Source organism: Adiantum capillus-veneris, chromosome 15 (assembly GCF_014529385.1).
Source record: "Adiantum capillus-veneris isolate H3 chromosome 15, ASM1452938v2, whole genome shotgun sequence".
Lineage (NCBI taxonomy): Eukaryota > Viridiplantae > Streptophyta > Polypodiopsida > Polypodiales > Pteridaceae > Adiantum > Adiantum capillus-veneris.
The window spans coordinates 151,497,378-151,516,416 of record NC_140945.1 but is presented as its reverse complement, the minus strand read 5'-3'; the positions used below and the strand labels follow the sequence as shown (position 1 = coordinate 151,516,416).

The following is a 19,039-nucleotide window of genomic DNA, read 5'->3' as shown; positions in this document are numbered from 1 at the left end:
TGGTCTCTGGACTCAAGAATCTGATGTAAGGTGGGCTGATCTGCAAACAAGGTCGGGTATCTGCCTCTGATCTCCTCATATGCTGTGCATCTGCATACAAAATGCTCCTCACTCTCAATGTCTGCTGTGCAAAGTCTACATATCCTCTCTGCTCTAGGGACATGTGCAGCTCTCCCTGCCTCAATCTCTAGCTGGTGTGATGATACTCTGAGTTGTCCAATGGCGACCCGTGCTCTGTGCGGCATGTAGACATCCATGTACCTCGGTATTTGGATGAACCCATCTGCTAGGATGGTCAAGAAGTGGTCTCTGTAGTACTGCCTCTTCGTAGGAAGAGGCTCTTTGGGTGTGATCCATGTCTCTCTGATGTATAGCTGTCGGAGATCCTGTCTGAGAACTCTATTTCTCCCATGGTGTTGCTAATTGGACTATTTTCTTATTTTTAATGATTAATTTCTTTTTTGTAGGATATTTTATTGTGTGCACTAAGAACTGTTAAAAGATTGTAGCTACAAGAACTGCCATCAAGAACGGACAACTCTGATGTGTCATTTGATGGGTGACGGTAAACATCGCGAAGGAGTTTCCGTAAGTTCGGTGGAAAGGGCCGGGTTACGAGTGCCCTTGATGCATCACATGATGGGTGACGGGTGCATCAGAAAGGGGGCATTCCGTAGGCTAAGGAGGAAATCCGAACTGAGTAAGAAAATACGCGTAAGAACGCAAGCACAAGAATAAAGATGGGTTCAATGAAGCTTTTTACGAAAAGCAGGAACATTCGCGGGAGGGCAGATGCTTTCCCGCAAGGAGTCTATGTCTGCATTTCATCTGTGCCGTGTTCTGCACTCGGGGACGCCTGGAATGTGTTCGTGTAGCATTATTTTCACTAACTGAGTGAGTTTTTAAAGTTTGAATAGGTTCACACTTTATTTTATAAAGAGGCCGGTCACTTTTAAGTGACCAGCCCTGTTATTAATAAAATAAAGCAAGGCTCTCTAAAAATCCAGCGCTAATAAGCTACGCAGGCTGAAAATCAGCGATCTCTCTCTCTCCTCTCTCTAGGGGCACCAAGGTCTTGCTTTTCGGCTCTATTCCCGCCGGGTGCAAGGGCCTATAAAAGGGCAGCAAGCGTTCCAGTTTTAGGACACGCCGGAAGCAGCAGAAGGAGCTAGCGCTGGGATTTTGGAGCAAGTGTTGGCGACGGAAATTGCAAGTGTTCGTGTGACGACTGAGTACGGAGGTCGCTTTTCCGAGCAAGGAGCGACAGGTATAAGGTGTTGATACGCTTTGAGAATTATTTCTTTGTGTGGTTTGTTTTGCAGGAATCTCCCGTCTTACGGGAAGTACGGCTTCACGCCTAAGTCCCTTACGGGAAAGTACGGCTTCGTGCCTAAGTCCCTTGCGGGAAAGAAAGGCCTTGTGTCCAAGCCCTTTATGGGAAAGCACGACCTTCGGGTCTAAGGTTACAGAACGGAGGGGTTTCCTCGGGTTCTCGTGCTTGTATAAGAATTCTCCCTGAATAAAGAATACTCTTGACGGGGGGGGGGACCAGCCCATCTTCTGGTCCCCAATACTGTGTCGATCTTCTCCCTTCTCTCACCTTTGCAAAGCATTTTATTTTTCAGATTTCTAAGTGCTCGTGTACGCACCCGTTTTGTGACAGTGGTATGAGAGCTTGGACTCCTCTCTTTCTCTGCAAAGAAGGACGATTCCTGGAAGAACGGGAAAAACCATGTCGGGCTAAGGGAGAAGCGTTGAAGAGGAGCTTCAACAAGTGCAAGCTCAGCTTGCGGATTTGCAACAAATCTTACTATTGCCAGATGTCCAAAAGCTCTTGGGCGAAATGAAGAAAACGAATGGAACCGATGCAGCCAGGCATCCAGACCGCACTGTTGGCGTGAGACCACAGGAGGAAAGAGAAGAAGAACGTGCCGAGGTGCACAAAGGATCTTCGGATCGGAATGAACGGCCTACTCCAAGGAAAGGCTAGGAAAAAGCGCTCTCTTTGCTAGACGAGAGCAAGGACATCTCCATCTCATCTCCATCCTACTCTCCTGATTATACTTCTACTTCTTGATCATCTCGTCAGAAGAAGGAAGCCGCTACTACTACTACCCTACATCAACCTAAAGATAAGCCTCGATTCAAGAAGCATGGTCGCAAGTCTCAACATCGCATGAGAGTCTTCAAATCGGGCGACAAGGACATCAAGTTCGAAACCTACAGCGGACGGAGAGACATCTCCAAAGCACTGTCCTTCATCAGACAGTTTGAAGTCGCCTTTACCAATGGGCACTTCACAGAAAGATCCAAATTACGCCATGTGTGGATGCACCTCAAGGAAACGGCAAGTAATTGGTGGCTAGCCAAGATTCTGGAAGGTTCTCAGGCCAGAACTTGGGAGAACTTCAAATCTGAATTTTATGAACAATTTCTTTCACCTGACTTCGAGCAGGACATACGGAAGGAATGGGACTGGCTTGCCTAGAAGGAACATGAAAGAGTAACGACCTATGTGGACAAGTATTGGTCGGTTCTTCTAAAGGTCACTCCCTTCATGAAGATTGCCGACGAGGAAAAGAAACGAAAGTTCGAAGCGGGTCTCCAACCGCAGCTTCGAAAGAGTATGAAAGTGTATCCGCATGACGCTCTTCAGAGGATGATGGAGTCAGCAATCATTGCTGAGAATTTGCACTCAACTGGGACACCCAGAAAAATGGAGCATAGCACTTACCGTGCAAGACAAAGAGGTGTCTACGATGACCAAGGGAGCCAAGGAAGAAAACGTCCTCCATCTAGGGACTATGATCATTCTAAGAAGCCAGAGGGCAATGGCAAGCGAACTAAGTATCTTTCTCCTACTCAACTTCAAACTTTCAGAGAGGAAGGAAGATGCTTCTACTGTGGCAAGAAAGGACATATGAAACCGGATTGCCCGCTAAAGCAGCAACGGCAAGAACAAGCCTCTACGAGACAAGAGAAAGCAAGGAAGGAACCCGCTCCACCAAGCTCGAATTCAATTCCAGATGTTCAAGGAAACAAAGAAACGGAGAAAGGGAAGCGTCAACTTCTGAAGGGCTGGGGATCTTTGAACAACCAGCGAGTACTGATTCTTTATGATCCAGGATCCACGGATAACTTCATCTCCCTGGATACTGCGGAATGTTTGTGCCTCACACCGGCTCAGCTTGGCACCACGTGCCAACGGAATAGAACAGACTGAAAAACTTTTGAGCACTTGAAATAACAACTGAACTAAAAGAGATACACGACGCCCCAAGAGAGCACTGGCCCCAAACCATTCAACAAATCCAAAACCATTGAATTGGCTATCTCAAATTGCTCGCCTGTGTGTGGGTGGAACGAGGACGAGAATTGCAATCGCGTGTCTATGTTCTCTCAGATTGCCCTCCAAAACAAACTAGTAATTTGGGGAATCTCTGTTCAAAAGAATGGAATCAGGCATGCCATGTTATTGGAAAATTTGTGAGATAAACAGTTTCACCAAATGATTAGGCTTAAGTGTCTTCTTTACCGAAATGAAGTGGGCCTCAAAGGCTATGTAACACACAACATCGTTTTCCTCATCAAATAGCCGTCCGTATGGAATAGCTTGCAATTGTCTCTCCACTTTGTATCCGGTGAAAGATATCTGCAAAATCAGGATCTATGGTTATTGGTCTACCATATCCTCGAAGCTTCGATGATGTATTGCGGAAATAGCCAGAATCAAGGGCTTCTAGACAACGCATTGCCACTAAATTCTTTTGTCCCTGAACATGGACTATCTGGAAATGAAACTGTAACAGGATGTTAGCCCACCTCATTTGCTTTCCGAAAGGTGCTTCTGCGACAAGAAGTAGCGTAAACTTTGATGGTCTGTGAAGACGGTAAAGTCAGCTTTGAGTAGATAGTGTCGCCACTGTGTAAGAGCATGGATAAATGCCAATAGCTCTTTCTCGTAAATCTGTGCAACCAATTTAGGACGTGAAAACATCTTGCTCTCGTAAGCAATGACATGGCCTTCTTGCATCAAGACTGCTCCCAAAGTGCGACCACATGCATCACAGTAAACGTCAAAGGGCTTTTGGAAGTCTGCAAAAGCCAATACCGGTCCGGATGTCAACTTTTTCTTGAGATTCTAAAAGGATGCAATCTCTGATGGTCCCCAAGTAAAAGGAACCCCTTTTTGAATCAACACATGCAAAGGAGAAGCTATCTCTGTAAACTTTCGAATGGACCGCCGATAATAGGAGGAGAAATTTAAAAGCTTCGAACTTCATGAACATTCTTCAAATCGGGCCAATCACAAACGGTCTCAACTTTGGCGGGGTCCATCTTTACACCTTCCGCTGAGACTATGTGTCCCAGAAAGTGTATCTCGCACGAGAAAAACTCGCTCTTTTTCACATTTACAACTAGTTTATGTTGCTGCAGTGTCTGGAAAACTTGTAACAGGTCTCTGATGGTTCACTTGCCGTATTTTTCCCTTTTTCCACATTTTGCCCTTATATGATGTTGTGAGGGCTGGGAGAGTGGGTCTGGTAGCCTTTGTTAGGGGGTATATATGTGAACCAGGGAGGGGGGGAGTGCGCCCTTAGGGCGTGCATTAGGTGACCTCTAGGGAAGCCCTATAGAGGGGTAATTTAGTGTTTTCAGGTGCAGAAGTTGGAGCTTTTTTGCACTTGCATTTTGGGGCAGCCTTGGAGGCCTCGCACATCTACAACGTAGGCGACCCTTCATCGTTTGTGATGATGATCCATAGTCACAAGGGACGCGTCCCGAGGAGTGGGGACGGGGGACGGGGCTCAAATGGATTTTTAGTGTAAAAAAGAGGGCGGGACGCCAAGTGGGGACGGGAAGCCCAAAAATGGGCGTCCCCTGTGACTTATGACCTCATCGTGGTGCAGGCCATGGATGGAGAGATCCGAGACCCCCTAGACGGCAGCCCCATTCTTATGATAGCCTTGGGGTCCGTCTCTATCCCTCTATTTAGATCTGGCTTCAATCCAGGATGAGCTGCAGATTGCTTTGTTCCCAGAGCTTCTTGGGGTGGTAACCGATGTTGAGATGGCAGTAGCAGTAGTTGCCGTGTTACGTCCCCAGACATCAGGATGGGCGCATGAGCTATGTCCCGCCAAGTGTGAACATGGCCCTTTGGTAAGGATGGTTAAGGATTCATATAAAATAGACTGTCATGGGGGTGTGTATACATGTGTATGAGGGATGAAGGCGGTGGAGCTGTACATCTAATGGATGTGAAATTATATGTGCAGGAGAGTACCTAACTGGCTTGCCAAAATACAGGATTCTACGAATTTTTAAAAAATACCTGCAGTCACTGATAGTCTCTCTTGAGCAATGCTGTTTGCAGTGCTGCTGCTTTTTATGAAGGTTGCATTTTGTATTTACAGTAGTGCTTTTTGCAAGAAAAGCCTTTTAGACTCTCATTTAGTTTTGATGGTGTATCGCCTTGTAAAGCTGTGTCTTTGCGAGGTAAGCAAGCCTCAAGAAATTCATCTTCATGAGATTCAAGACAGCTTTTTTGTTTTTGTGATGTGGCTTTTCTTTATTGTAGGGAGGGGTCGCCATGTATGTTGCAACTAGGGGCCTATACAAAATGAAACCTCCAACAGTTATAGTCCCAAAGTGCATCAAAGAGACAGTTGAAAAGCTATTCGAAGTTTATAGACAACTGGATGGCTCAGAACTAAAGCATAATCTTATAGGTTTGGATGTAGGTATGCCCACCATATCCTTGAAGAGCTTTCAAGAAGTACCTGGCATTTTCTTATCCCTTCTCTTTATTATTGCAGGTTGGAGAGACATACGACATGGGCAAAGGCCTCAGGGCTAAGGCATTCAAAACATACCATGTTATACCAAGCCAGGTTTGTGAACTGATCACACTAATTACGTTTGTTGGAATAATATTGGGGGTCATTTCAAACATGGAGGTCTTTTCTAGGGCTACCTTATCTATTCAGTGAGACACAAGCTTAAAGCTGAATACCTTGGGCTTCCTGGCAAGGATATCAAGAACCTCAAGGACTCTGGTGTTGAGGTACAATTAAATGTCTTTAGTTATCTCACAGCTGGATTTAAATTGCTCAATTTTTGTACAAACCCTCTTATGTTTACAAGTTGTTTTTCTGTTGGAAGCTGTTGTGTTTGAACCTTTTGGAAGGCAGTTTCGTTGGTGTAATAGAGAAAGAATAGAGCATAGAATCGAGAGAACTTTCTACGCTATTGTGTAGATTGTAGTTATTGATTGTAGCTATTTTGTAGATTGTAGATGGTCTTGTCTCAGAGGTGAGTTCTCTTGGGCCTCCACAAGCAGAAAGTAATCTCTCTCTCTCTCTCTCTCTCTCTCTCTCTCTCTCTCTCTCTCTCTCTCTCTCTCTCTCTCTCTTTGTGTGTGTGTGTGTAGGAGATTTGGGGCTTGATAGATATTCACATGACAGAGAGCAGACAAAGTATCCGAGACATCTCACGGAGATGGCGACTACACATGGTCTGGCCATCCTTAATGGCATACAACATTTTTTTAGAGCCGCTTGTTTCGCATGCTTTCCACACAGGCATGGGGCCAGCACAGTGGACTATGCCATGGCATAGCCGAGCTTCATCTCTTGCATTCAGAATTTCAGAGTAGGACCCAGACCAGTGGGTGTAGCAATGGATCGTGCTCTCTTGACACTTTCCGTCTCCTCTCTATACAATATAGCCGAGGTGTCAGGAGGGAGGACACATACCCGCTATAAATTTACACCAGAGACTGACTCTATTTATACAGAGGAGATCTATAGTCATCTATGTACAGCACAGTGGTTCATGCTCTCTTGACACTCCTCTCTATACAGTACAGCCGAGGTGTGAGGAGGGAGGACACATACCTGCTATACATTTACACCAGAGACCAACTCTATTTATACAGAGGAGATCTATAGTCGTCTATGTACAACACCGGGGAGAGGACTCTCAATGGAGGAGATCACCACTTTACTGATTGAAACATTGCATGATGTAGCAGTAGAGGCATACCCACACACAGCCTGATCAGAGACGCCGTTTTCGGAGCATACCTTAGACCAGCTGGTATGACGAGGAGTGTAGAGAGAGAAGAGCACAACTTTAGAGGGATCTTCTCCCAGGGGTCATCAATCACAGACAGTCTGGATAGCCTTCCGGCATCTTGTGCGATGGAAGAAGCGAGCGTAGCTCAGATGGAGCGAGACTTGTACGAGTTGTTCTTGAGTAGAGACTCAGAAGAGGCATGGCGTTTCTTTCATGAGCACTCCCTTCCCCAAGTGATTACTTCCCCCGATGTGTGGGGTTAGTATGCAACATCATTATATACGGTCTCTGGACAAACTCCCCTTCTAGATCCTCTCGAGCCATGCCCATCTATGAGTACGTTCTTTACCACTGAGATGGTAAAGACGGTCATTGACAGGATGAAAAGCAGATTAGCATAAGGTCATGATGGTCTAGTATACATGCTAGAGACATGCTAGCAGAGGTTCTTGTAGTTCTGTTCAATCGTATCGCGTGAGGGTCTACCTGAGACTCGGAGATTGGCTACTATTGTGCCTATCTTCAAGGCAGGTTATCCTATGGAGCTTGGAAACTATCGTACTGTTATGATTGGACACACATTGGCACGGTTGTATGCATTTATTGAGCAACAATTGAGTAGATGGCCAGAGAGTGAGGGCATATTGTCACAGAAAACAACACTAGGGACCAGAAGATGGGCGGTTCCCCCCCCCCCCCCCCCCCCCCCCCCCCCCCCCCCCCCCCCCCCCCAAAAAGGAGTTTTTCTTCTTACTTGTAAACAATTACAAGCATATAAATCCGAAACAGCTTACATTGCTCGTATCCCAAATACTATTTTGATGCATAAGAATGCATGAATTTCATAAGCCTATTGGCTGAAAATTTTCATACCTGTAGCCGTGAATGGCTAAGTCTGCTTCATACTAAGATTTTCCTCTGCGGGAAATGCTTCTGTTGTTATCCGCTCGCGTATGGAGTGCCCACACGAGTTCTTCTTAGCTGAAATCTGCTTATGGGCTCAATTGGAGTGCTGAAATTTGTGTGGACAGCTGGTTCTGTGCTTGTCTGAGTGCGTCTATTCCTCGCAGGGACGCACACAAGCTTTGCAGGCTGCCTTACACCGTTTGTGCGTGCTTCGTGGTCCCTACGTGTAAGGATTCTAGGTACTAATGCTTAATTAAGTACTATAACTCATGATTAAGACTTAAGAAACTTGAACTGAACTCAGAAACAAGACTCAGAAGACTCTGTGTTTGATTGATTGAAAGTGTGATACAAGGGCTCCTTATATAGGAGATGAACAGGTACATAAGAAAAGGTATGACCCTTCACGAAGAGACACGTCCTTTAGGCGAATAGACATGTCTTTAGGCGAATGGACACATCCATTCGATGAAGAGCCGCAACCATTGGTCGAAGGGACATGACTAGTCGTCGAAGGACCGTGGCTGTTGGTGAAGAGGTATGACTTTTGAGCGAAGGGTTGTGACCATTTGAGAACAGGAGTCCTCCCAGGTTATTACACTCCGCATCTGCAATTGTACTGAATCAAGAAGAGTGTAACAAGTCACAATCGTGACATTCCCTCCCATTTAAATTAAAACCCCGTGTTGAAATGGAAGTCTTCCGCTTGTCAAAGAACTCTTGAAGAAGGTTTGGGTACTGCTGTATATCTTTATCCGTCTGCCAAGTGGAATCTGACTCATCAAGATCCATCCACTTAACAAGAAATTCTGTTGTGACCTTTCGTCTTGTCTGTTTTTGACGAAAACATCAAGAATTGTTTGTGGAACAAGAATAATGTGTTCATCTTCAATTTCTAGCACATAAGAAGATAAGTCTCGAATTTTGGCGAATCTCCTTGTATGTAGTGTTTGAGCCAAGAAATGTGGAATGTTGGATGAAGTTTTTCCCACGAGAGTGGAAGCTCCAACTTGTAATTGACAACTGAATACTTCTTGATTATTTTGAAAGGTCCATAGAAGCGAGGGCGCAACTTTGGAAAGATTGATTTCACAGTTTTATAGCGATGAGGTGCTACATATAATAGGACCAAATCTCCTTCTTGGAAATCTGCATGTCGTCAATGCTTATTGTCTTGTTTTTGATACTTTTGTTGGACATGAACCAACTTGTCACGTACTTGAATAAGTACATCTTGCATTTCTTGAACCAGCTGATCTGCTAGAGCTACTTTGTGTTGAAGAACAAAGTTTGTCGGTACAAGAGAGTATGCCCATATGCTGCTTGGAATGGAGTCATGAGGTGAATGGATAGAGTTATTGTATGCGAACTCTACAAGTGGCAAATATTCTTCACATGACCCCAATCGAATTTGTATGTAATGTCGAAGCATTTCTTCCAAAATTTGATTCACTCTTTTTGTCTGACCATCAGTTTGAGGATGGTATGCTAAGCTGACTAGCAAATTTGTTCCAAGGGATTTGAAGAGAGATGTCCAAAAATGTCCTGTGAATTTTGGATCTCTATCTGAAACGATAGACTTTGGCAACCCATGTAATCTGAAAATGTGTTGCACAAACAATTGCGCAACATCTGTAGCCGAAGCAGCCTTTTTGCAAGCTAAGGACTTGGTTCGAAAGGTCCACTGGGGGAGTCACATGATTTCGAGCATTTAGCATTAAGGCACTCACCACCTTAGAAACGTGAACAGAACGTGCTGCTTGCTTGCCTTTGTCTGGGATAGGAGGTTGGCTGTGGGCAGGTTCTGAAATTGTGGTCTCCATATTAGAATTCTGGCGAGGATTGGAAGGGTTTGGCTTCTTGGGGCACTCATACCACCTTTGCTGTCCATTGCAAATCGTGCATAATCTAGGACGGTTGGAGTGGGAGGTTGAAGGAGCCGATGAAGAGGCTTGCTGCCCAGAAGAAGTATCTTGCCGAAAGTCACAACGACCATTTCTTCTATGATTCGGACGATTTTGTCGTCTATTCTAAGTATTTGCAGAAGATGAGGCTCGGGAAGTGGCTGCTTGTCTAGAAGACTGTGGTCGGAAGGAGTTTTGTCCAACAGTGTATTGTCTCGAAGATTGAGATCTTGAGAAAGAACGCTAGTTTTGGTCACCTTGTCCTCGACGATTACCCTGTGAAGAGCCGGCATAATTGGAAGATCGGGCACCAGAAAGGAAACTTCTGTATGGGCGCCGATTATCGCCAAGACGCTCGACATAAGCGATTGCAGCATCTAGTGTGGCAGGGTTAAATTTGTGGACATCATTGCAAAGGGAAGGCTCAAGTCCGTCAACAAAACTATGTAGTTTGTCGTAGTTTCTGAAACTCCGAGATATACGCGGCCAAGGAACCAGCTTGGCTTAGGCGTCGGAGAGAAGACCGGGCGTGAAAATTTGCGTTTGCAGGCTCAAAAGCCTTGCAAAGGACGCGCCGGAATTTTTCCCATGTAGCGGTGATTTTTCCATCTTTAACTCATCGATGTCACCAAAGGAATGCAATATCCTTTAGCAGGGAACTCGCCAAAGCAACCTTTTTACCCTCAATGAGATCCGTGTTTACGAAATAAACATCCATCTTGAAAAGCCAATGATCAAGCACGCGCTTATTGCGGCGATCGTTGTATGGCTTGGGTAACTTTGCATCAATTGTCTTTTTTTGTGCTGTGTTTATTATTTAAAAAAAGATATTTGAATTCTGGATTGTCTACCTCTGGTTTCGGAGGCTCGACTTGCTCAGGAACTGACTCTACTGTGGAGGAAACCCAATGTGTAGTTGGCTGGGTCCTCGCAGAAGAAAATGCGTGTAAGACATCCAAACGGGATGTCATCGATGCAAGACCGGTCGAAAGGGCCTCCTGGAGGACGGACATCTGCTCTCTGAGGATGGCTATCTGATCGTCGGGTGGAATAGAAACACTGCCTGCCTCTGCCATTCTGACAACGCAAAGGGAGTATCTTGGAGAGGCTGGAGAAGTGTGGTGGCCGTTAAAAGGCGAATCTGCTACTGATGCTGCGTCGAACTCCTTCAAGAAATCTGCTCCAAGGTCGGAATCCTCTATATGTTTCACCTCGTCAATAGGAGGTGTGCCGTCTGGGGTCAAAGGTGTATAATCCGGAAGCTGCAACTCGCTGTGAACCCGAACTAAAGACTGTTGTGAGATGATATCGTTCACTGTATCGACTCGGCATTCCGTCAGAGAATAGGCCAAGTGAGGGTACCGCCCCAGAATGTGCTCGAAATGTGGCAAATGAAGAGGTTCGCACCTAACAAATATGTGCCACACCACCCAGAGCTAGAATCGAGAGGCGTGGTGATGTGTGACAGACACCAGATAGTTCTGAGGCAAAACTGTTGCTTGTAGTGCAGGAACTGGAGCAGGTGCGGGCGCCGGAAGAGGTTCTGGAACTGGTATCTCCTCTGGGACAGGTGCAGGTTATGGAGTTGGCGAATTCGGAATTATGATCACTTCCGGTTCGTGTGCGGGTGCCCGTTCCGGCTCCGGTGTATCGGGAATAATTATAACTTCGGGTGCCGGGAGAGGGTACGCCGGCAAGACCGCTTCGGGAATCTCGTCTATGTACGAGATGTAATGGGAAATCTACTCATTGATGCTCGTCGGCCATAGCAAGTGCGTGAAACGGGCGCGGAATTGGAGTTGCAAGGGGCCAGAACTGCCAACATTGGTTGCGTGGGAGAGAGGAACGTAAAACTGTGTCCTGCGCTGCATTTTAAATTGATATCTCTGGCTGATTTAAGTGAAGAGGTACATTCAAATGTTAATAGGAGTGGCCGGCCAGGTTGGGCGCCCTTAGTGGGTTTAATAAACTTGCTGGTTTTTGTTTTTTTGTTGGGTTTAATAAAAAACCATGCGCTGCTGGTGTCTTAGCGTAAAAACTCCAGCGTGAAAACTCTAGCGAAATAAGGCAACGCTTCAACGAGCGATTCAGCAGTCCAGCGTTTCAGCCCAACAAATTGCGCAAAGGGGCATGGCTCTCCGCGAAGAGGTGCGAGCACCGGTTTGCGGGGTGGTGGCTGTAGGCGAAAGGGTGCCAGCAAGGTGAAGAGATACCGTCCCGTCACATGAAGAGGTGCGAGTGCAATCCCGAAGGGGCACCATCCGATGAAGAGGCTGGGTACGTGGCACTGTTGCACACCCATATCTGCATCTCTGTCCTTTATGTATAGAATTGGGACAGAATAAATTTAAGTTACCTCATATTGTCGTATGGGTGTGTACCATCTCTCTGCTGCTTCCATGCAACGCCGGGAGAGGGTAGAGTGTAGCGGCAAGGGTGAGAGGCTCACAACCTTCGGGTCCCGGAATTTTTTTTGCTCTGATTAAGACTTAAGAAACTTGAACTGAACTCAGAAGACTATGTGTTTGATTGATTGAAAGTGTGATACAAGGGCTCTTATATAGGAGTTGAACAGGTACATATGAAAAGGTATGACCGTTTACGAAGAGAGACATCCTTTAGGCGAATAAACATGTCTTTAGGCGAATGGACACATCCATTCGATGAAGAGCCGCAACCATTGGTCGAAGGGACATGACTAATCGTCGAAGGAGTGTGGCTATTGGTGAAGAGGTATGACTTTTGAGCGAAGGGTTGTTACCATTCGAGAACAGGAGTCCTCCTGGGTTAGTCACACTTCGCATCTGCATCTGTAATGAATCAAGAAGAGTGTAACAAGTCACAATCGTGACACTACGCGCTCTTCATGGACGCCGGAACAGTCGAGCAGCCAAGTCGTTGGAGAGAGAGAGAGAGAGAGAGAGAGAGAGAGAGAGAGAGAGAGAGAGAGGGGGGGGGGGGGGACTGAATTGAGAGCTTGGCCGAGAAGCTCTATGTGTGTGCGTACTACTACAAAAGACCCCCAATTTGGTAGCGCTACGGCATCTTATAGCAGAGATTGGAAAATTGTGGCCATCTAGCGTTGCATGCAAGAGAGAGAGTAATTGTAAGATTTGGAAACGCTGTCTGTTGCAAATTTTCCACGCTACACTTGAGTTTTTTTTAGTGTTTATTAAATCTGCCCGCGTTCAGATAGGCCCGACCACTTGGTATTACAAGGTTTATACCTTTCACTTAAAAATAGGTGCTAAAACCCCATTTTATGACCAAACTGGAGCAGAATTTTCTCAACCGTTTTCAAGTCTCTTCTCAAAGTATAACTTTTTCTTGAGCGAACTGGGAACGCCATCTTATTCATGTGCTTGTTCTGAACTATTTTGCACTGCGTTCGGTCATTGTTCTACTTATCATACTATCCCCCCCCCCCCAAAAAAAAATCAAAATAACATATGATGCCAAGGAGCTATGGAAAGAGGGCCATGATTAAAGGGCTTTTAGTGGAAGCTGGCCTATAGAAGGATCACACGACACCATGAAGGCTCTAGAGGATTTGGTGGGATGGCCAAGCATCACCAATCGAAGAGTCATGTCCTTTGGTTGATATAGCTTTTCATGCCGGCCATTAGTAGTCTGAATCTTCATCTTATACTGGTTTTTTTTTTTTTTTTGTGTGTGTGTGTGTGTGTGTGTGGGAGCATATATTGGTGGCTAGTTCTACACCCACTATTGACGACGTTAGTGGGGATGTCATAGTATTTAGTCAAGACTATGCATGATGAAGCTGATGGTTATCGTCTTGTGGGATTCCTACCGTGAGACTTAGTCTATACCTTGCACTTTCCTTATAAGGGTGAATCTGGGCTTATCCTGGATTCATCTAGGTGTATGGTTTTGTGAAGTTGATGTAAAGGCTCGTTGCCTTTTGGAGATGTAGTTGTGAGTATTTTCTAAACTTAGCGATGCTCCAATGAAGAGCTTTATGTATGAGCCTTCATAGCATCGCTGCTCCTGCATGAATAGGAGATATAACTTTGTATTGTTTACATAGGCCTTGAGATGTTTATCATTTCACAAAACTTGAGCTTCCTGATGATAATCTGGCTCTCAAGATAAATTTGCTTATAAAGGCTTTTTTACTTTTGACATTTCATATTCTTAGGGAGAAAAAAAGTTTTAAACAAGTGTGTTTGCACCGTTTATGCTTCTTGGTCTGGCATTTTTGCTTTCTAGTCAGAGTGCCATTGACTGAGTGGGACCATTCTTTTTACTTACCTGTGGGCTGTTCTTCTATGGTTTTCAATAAGCTCCATTTAGGGTACTAAAAAATTGTTTTGAAAGGACTGGAATGACGTAGTTCTCAAGTGCATTGTCTTCTTATTATCAATGTGGCTGACAGGTCACTTGAGTGATTTTATCTCATGTATAATTACAAGAATGAGGAACTGTTTTGTGACTGGTGGTTTTGAACCTTTGAGAGCCAATGCTTTTATTAACATTGTGCGGGATGTATGAATGTTCTTTGCTGGTGCAGATCACTTACACTACAATAGTTCCAGAAATAGCATTTACGGGTGACACCATGGCAGATTTTATCGTGGATGAGACAAATTCAGATGTTATGAATGCAAAGGTCCTTATAATGGAGGTCTCTCTCTCTCTCTCTCTCTCTCTCTCTCTCTCTCTCTGACTTTGTATCAGATCCACCACATTGTAATGTTCTGGTCTCATAGGTCACTTTCGTCTTTTGAAGACGTTAATATAACATCTCATTTCATTTTCATTTCTCTCTCTCTCTCTCTCTCTCACACACACACACACACACACACACACACACACACACACACATTTTTTTTTGTGATTTCAGATTGAATTACCTGTGGGGGAGGAGGAGAGAGAGCCCACTTGCTGTCCTATGCAATGAGAGTGAAGGAGAAGGGGAGAGTGACGCAGAAGAAGCTTGCGCAGAGAAAAACGTGAGAGAGAGAGAAATCGTGGAAGATTGGGAAAAGTCACGCTATTTTCTTTTGGGCTTCACATTTGAGTATATGAGTAAGTGACTAGGGGGCCATTCACACTTGGGCCCCCTCACTTATAAGTCTTTTTAACTTATAAGTTAATAAGTACAAGGCACTTAGGCCTTTATTCCCTAACAACCTCCCACCTAAAGGCAATGTACCTTGGGAGATCAAAGAATCAACTAACTATGATACATCAGCTGATCATGCACTTACTCATCCAACACCCATCATCTGACGGCAATATGCAAACCGCTCTGCTGGAAGACTCTTGGTCAAAAGATCTGCAGGATTGTCATCTGTGTGCACCTTGACAAGTGTAATGCACTTGTCATCAAGCACACTCCTGATAAAATGATACTTCACCTCTATGTGCTTTGTCTTGGCATGAAAAACAGGATTCCTTGCAAGCATAATAGCACTCTGACTATCACAATGTAGCACAGGAACCGGTGACTTAATGCCAAGCTCTTCTACCAAACGCATGAGCCACAAAGCTTCTTTGCATGCCTCAGTGGCAGCCACATACTCAGCCTCAGTGGTAGACAAAGCAACACATTTTTGCAGTCTAGAAATCCAAGAAACTGCACCTCCTGTGAATGTAAACACATATCCAGAGGTAGACTTCCTGCAATCTGGATGTCCAGCAAAATCTGCATCTGTAAAGCCATGCACAGATGTCTCACTCTTCCCAAAACAAATGCACAAGTCTTTAGTGCCTTTCAAGTATCTCAAAATACACTTCACTGCTTCCCAATGCTTTTTGCCAGGATTGCTCATGTACCTGCTTACCACTCCCACCGCAAATGCAATGTCCGGACGTGTAGCAACCATAGCATACATCAAACTGCCAACGGCTGATGCATAAGGAATCTTGGCCATTTCAGCCCGCATATCATCTGTGTTTGGGCAGTCATGTGCAGTCAGTTTTACATATGGAGGCAGCGGAGTACCAAGTGCCTTTCCCCCATCCATATGAAAATGATGTAGCACCTTATTAACATAATCTCGTTGAGATAGATACAGACGCCTGTTGAGTCTATCTCGAGAGATACGCATGCCCAAAATATGATTAGCATTACCAAGATCCTTCATGTCAAAGCGATTCTTTAAGCTTTGCTGTAATGCGTCCAACTCCGTGACATTTTTACCCGCAATAAGCATGTCATCAACATACAAAATCAGCAATAGAAGAGATCCATCACTTGCCGTTTTGATATACAAACAGTGATCGGAATTACTTCTTTTGTATCCTTGAGACCTCATGAATGTATCAAACTTGTGATACCATGCACGGGGAGACTGTGTTCAAACCATACAAGCTCTTCAAGAGTCTACATACTTTCTTCTCTTGCCCTTTTGACACAAAACCTTCTGGCTGCATCATATAGATCATCTCAAGCAAATCGCCATGCAAAAACGCTGTTTTGACATCCATTTGCTTTAACTCCATATCTTCAGAAGCAACTAGGCCTAAAACAAGACGTAATGTGGCAAGCTTTACAACAGGAGAAAAAATCTCATCAAAATCAACACCATGCTTTTGCTTGTACCCTTTAGCAACCAAACGTGCCTTGTACTTAGAAGAAGCATCAGATGTGACCTTGGTCTTGTAAACCCATTTACATGGCAGAGCCTTATGCCCTTTAGGCAAATCAACCAAGTCCCATGTATGGTTTTTCTCCAAAGACTGCATTTCCGAAACCATTGCTTTGAACCATTTCTTACTGTCTTCCCGTTGCATAGCCTCTTTATAGCAAGACGGCTCACCACAATCAGTAAGCATGACATAATCCAAAGACGGTTCATATCTATCGGGGGGCCTTGTCACCCGAGTAGACCTACGCACCCAATGATCCATAACAGGTGGATTTTCAGCCTGTAAACCATCAAAAACAGCAGGTTGTTCAGCCGGTTGCATCGCAACAACGGGCGGTCTAGGAGCATCAACCTGTTCCCCTACCTGTGGTGCATCAATGGCAACTTGTTGGGGCTGATTTTCAGCAGCTAATGGCTGATTTTCAGCAGCATTTTCAGCATGTAAAGGCTGCTGAACATTGGGCCTTCTTGGCTGTCCATATATAACATCTTCACGAAAAACAACCCGGCGCACTTCCTCGACCTTTGTGGGCTGTTTGTGCATGCAATCCTCATTGAAGATGACATCATTGCTGCGTATGATTTTCCGTAATGCGGGATCCCATAATCTATACCCCATTTCACCATCCTCACCATATCCTAGGAAAATGCATTTATGAGACTTTGGTTCTAGTTTGGTGCGCAGTTCACTCCGGATGTGAACATAGGCCTCACAACCAAACACTCTTAAATGTGCATATGAGGGTGGCTTGCCAGACCACACCTCCTCAAGCACCTTTCCACCCAAAGCCGTGCTAGGTGAGCGATTAATCAAGTGAATAGCTGTTTGCACAGCTTCTGCCCAAAAACCATGAGGTAATGCAGCATGTGACAGCATACTCCGAACTTTCTCTTGGATAGTCCGGTTCAACCTCTCTGCAACTCCATTCTGAGAGGGATTAAAAGGAGCCGTGAGCTCTCTTTTAATACCTTTAGTAGCACAAAAGTCAATAAATGCTTTTGATACATACTCCCCCCCATTGTCTGAGCGCAAAGACCTAAGCTTCTTGTCAGTTTGATTCTCAACAAACGCAAGAAACTTCTTGAAAGTATCCAAAACATCGCTTTTAGCACGTATTGGATACACCCACACCTTACGTGTAGCATCATCGATAAACGAGACAAAATATTTCTTTCCCCCTAAGGACAACTGTGGCATTTCACATACATCGGAATGCACTAAGTCTAACCTGTCAGACTTCAAAGAAAGAGACCTTTTGTGCGGTGTTTGACTGTGCTTACCATAAATACAGTGCTCACAATGAGAAAAATCAGCATACCTTAAACACGGCAAATAACCACAACGAGACAGAGTTTCCATTCCTCTTTTACTCATGTGTCCCAACCGGCCATGCCACAAAGAAACACTTGGCTGCTCGGTTACGGCGACAACATGGTCACGCACACTAGATACATGCAAAGGATACAAAGTGTCCGATTTACAACCCTTGGCTACAATCCGGGCCCCTTTACAAATTTTCCACTTGCTATCACCGAAAGTGGTGTGATAGCCTGCATCATCTAGTTGCCCTGTACTAATCAAACTCTTCTTGAGTTGTGGCACATGGGGCACTTTGTGCAAAACAAAAGTCATACCATGAAAACTGGACACTGCCAATACCTGCAATGTCACATGCATAGTTATCTCCCAAATAAACAGTGCCCTGCACCTCACCTGAGTACTGTGTAAACCAATCCCTATGAGGTGTTACATGAAAGGAGGCACCTGAATCAAGAATCCAAGTATGCATGTCCACATCAGAACCCATAGCAAGGGTATGTGCATCCACAGAAGAGGCATTGAGTACATCAGTGCTACTGTCACTGTCACAACTACTAGCAACATTGATTTCCTCAATCAACACAGTGCTCTTCTTGGCATTTCCCTTGTCCTTTGCATCAGTTTCAGCACCCTTGTTCTTCTCTTTCTTCCACTCATAGCATTCCCGTTTATAATGCCCTTTCTTTCCACAATGATGACACACAACATCTTTCCTACGAGATTTGCTGCGTGCCTTGTCCTTACTGTCAGATTTCTCCCTCTGTTGAGACCTGCCTCTCAAGTGCAATGCATTAGAAGACCCACCTGTGGTGTTCTTCCTGTTCATCTCTTCCATCAAGAGAGAACTCTCTACATCTGCATACTCAAGTGACGCACTTGAGTTACTAAGAGCTGTCCGGAATACATCCCAACTCTCGGGCAATGTGCATAGCAGAAAAGTAGCTTTGAACTCCTCATCAATCGTGAATTTCAGCTCTGTCAGTTGGCTGAAAATAGAATTGAATTCATTGAGGTGCACTGACATGTGCGTGCCCTCCTTCATGTGGAGATCCATAAGCTTCTTAAGCCAATACACTTTACTGGCAGCACTCTGCTGTGCATACAACTCGTCTAAACGCTTCCACATGCCTCATGCTGTCTGTTCATTCTCTACATTGAAGAGTAAATTGTCAGACACCGAAAGCATGATCGTGGAGCGAGCCAACTCGTCCACTTCT

The 19,039-nt window shown here is 45.0% G+C and overlaps 1 protein-coding gene across 2 annotated transcripts in view; it reads left to right on the top strand.

Moving 5' to 3' along the window:
- Positions 1 to 19,039, top strand: part of LOC147441683 (tRNase Z TRZ1-like) — a 135,927-nt gene that overhangs the window by 39,538 nt on the left and 77,350 nt on the right. For both annotated transcript variants that reach the window (XM_086483239.1, XM_086483238.1), the window contains exons 2-5: positions 5,579 to 5,737; positions 5,817 to 5,891; positions 5,969 to 6,064; positions 14,419 to 14,532. In XM_086483239.1, coding sequence (XP_086339365.1) covers positions 5,579 to 5,737; positions 5,817 to 5,891; positions 5,969 to 6,064; positions 14,419 to 14,532 — 444 coding nt within the window. The remainder of the gene's footprint in view (positions 1 to 5,578; positions 5,738 to 5,816; positions 5,892 to 5,968; positions 6,065 to 14,418; positions 14,533 to 19,039) is intronic.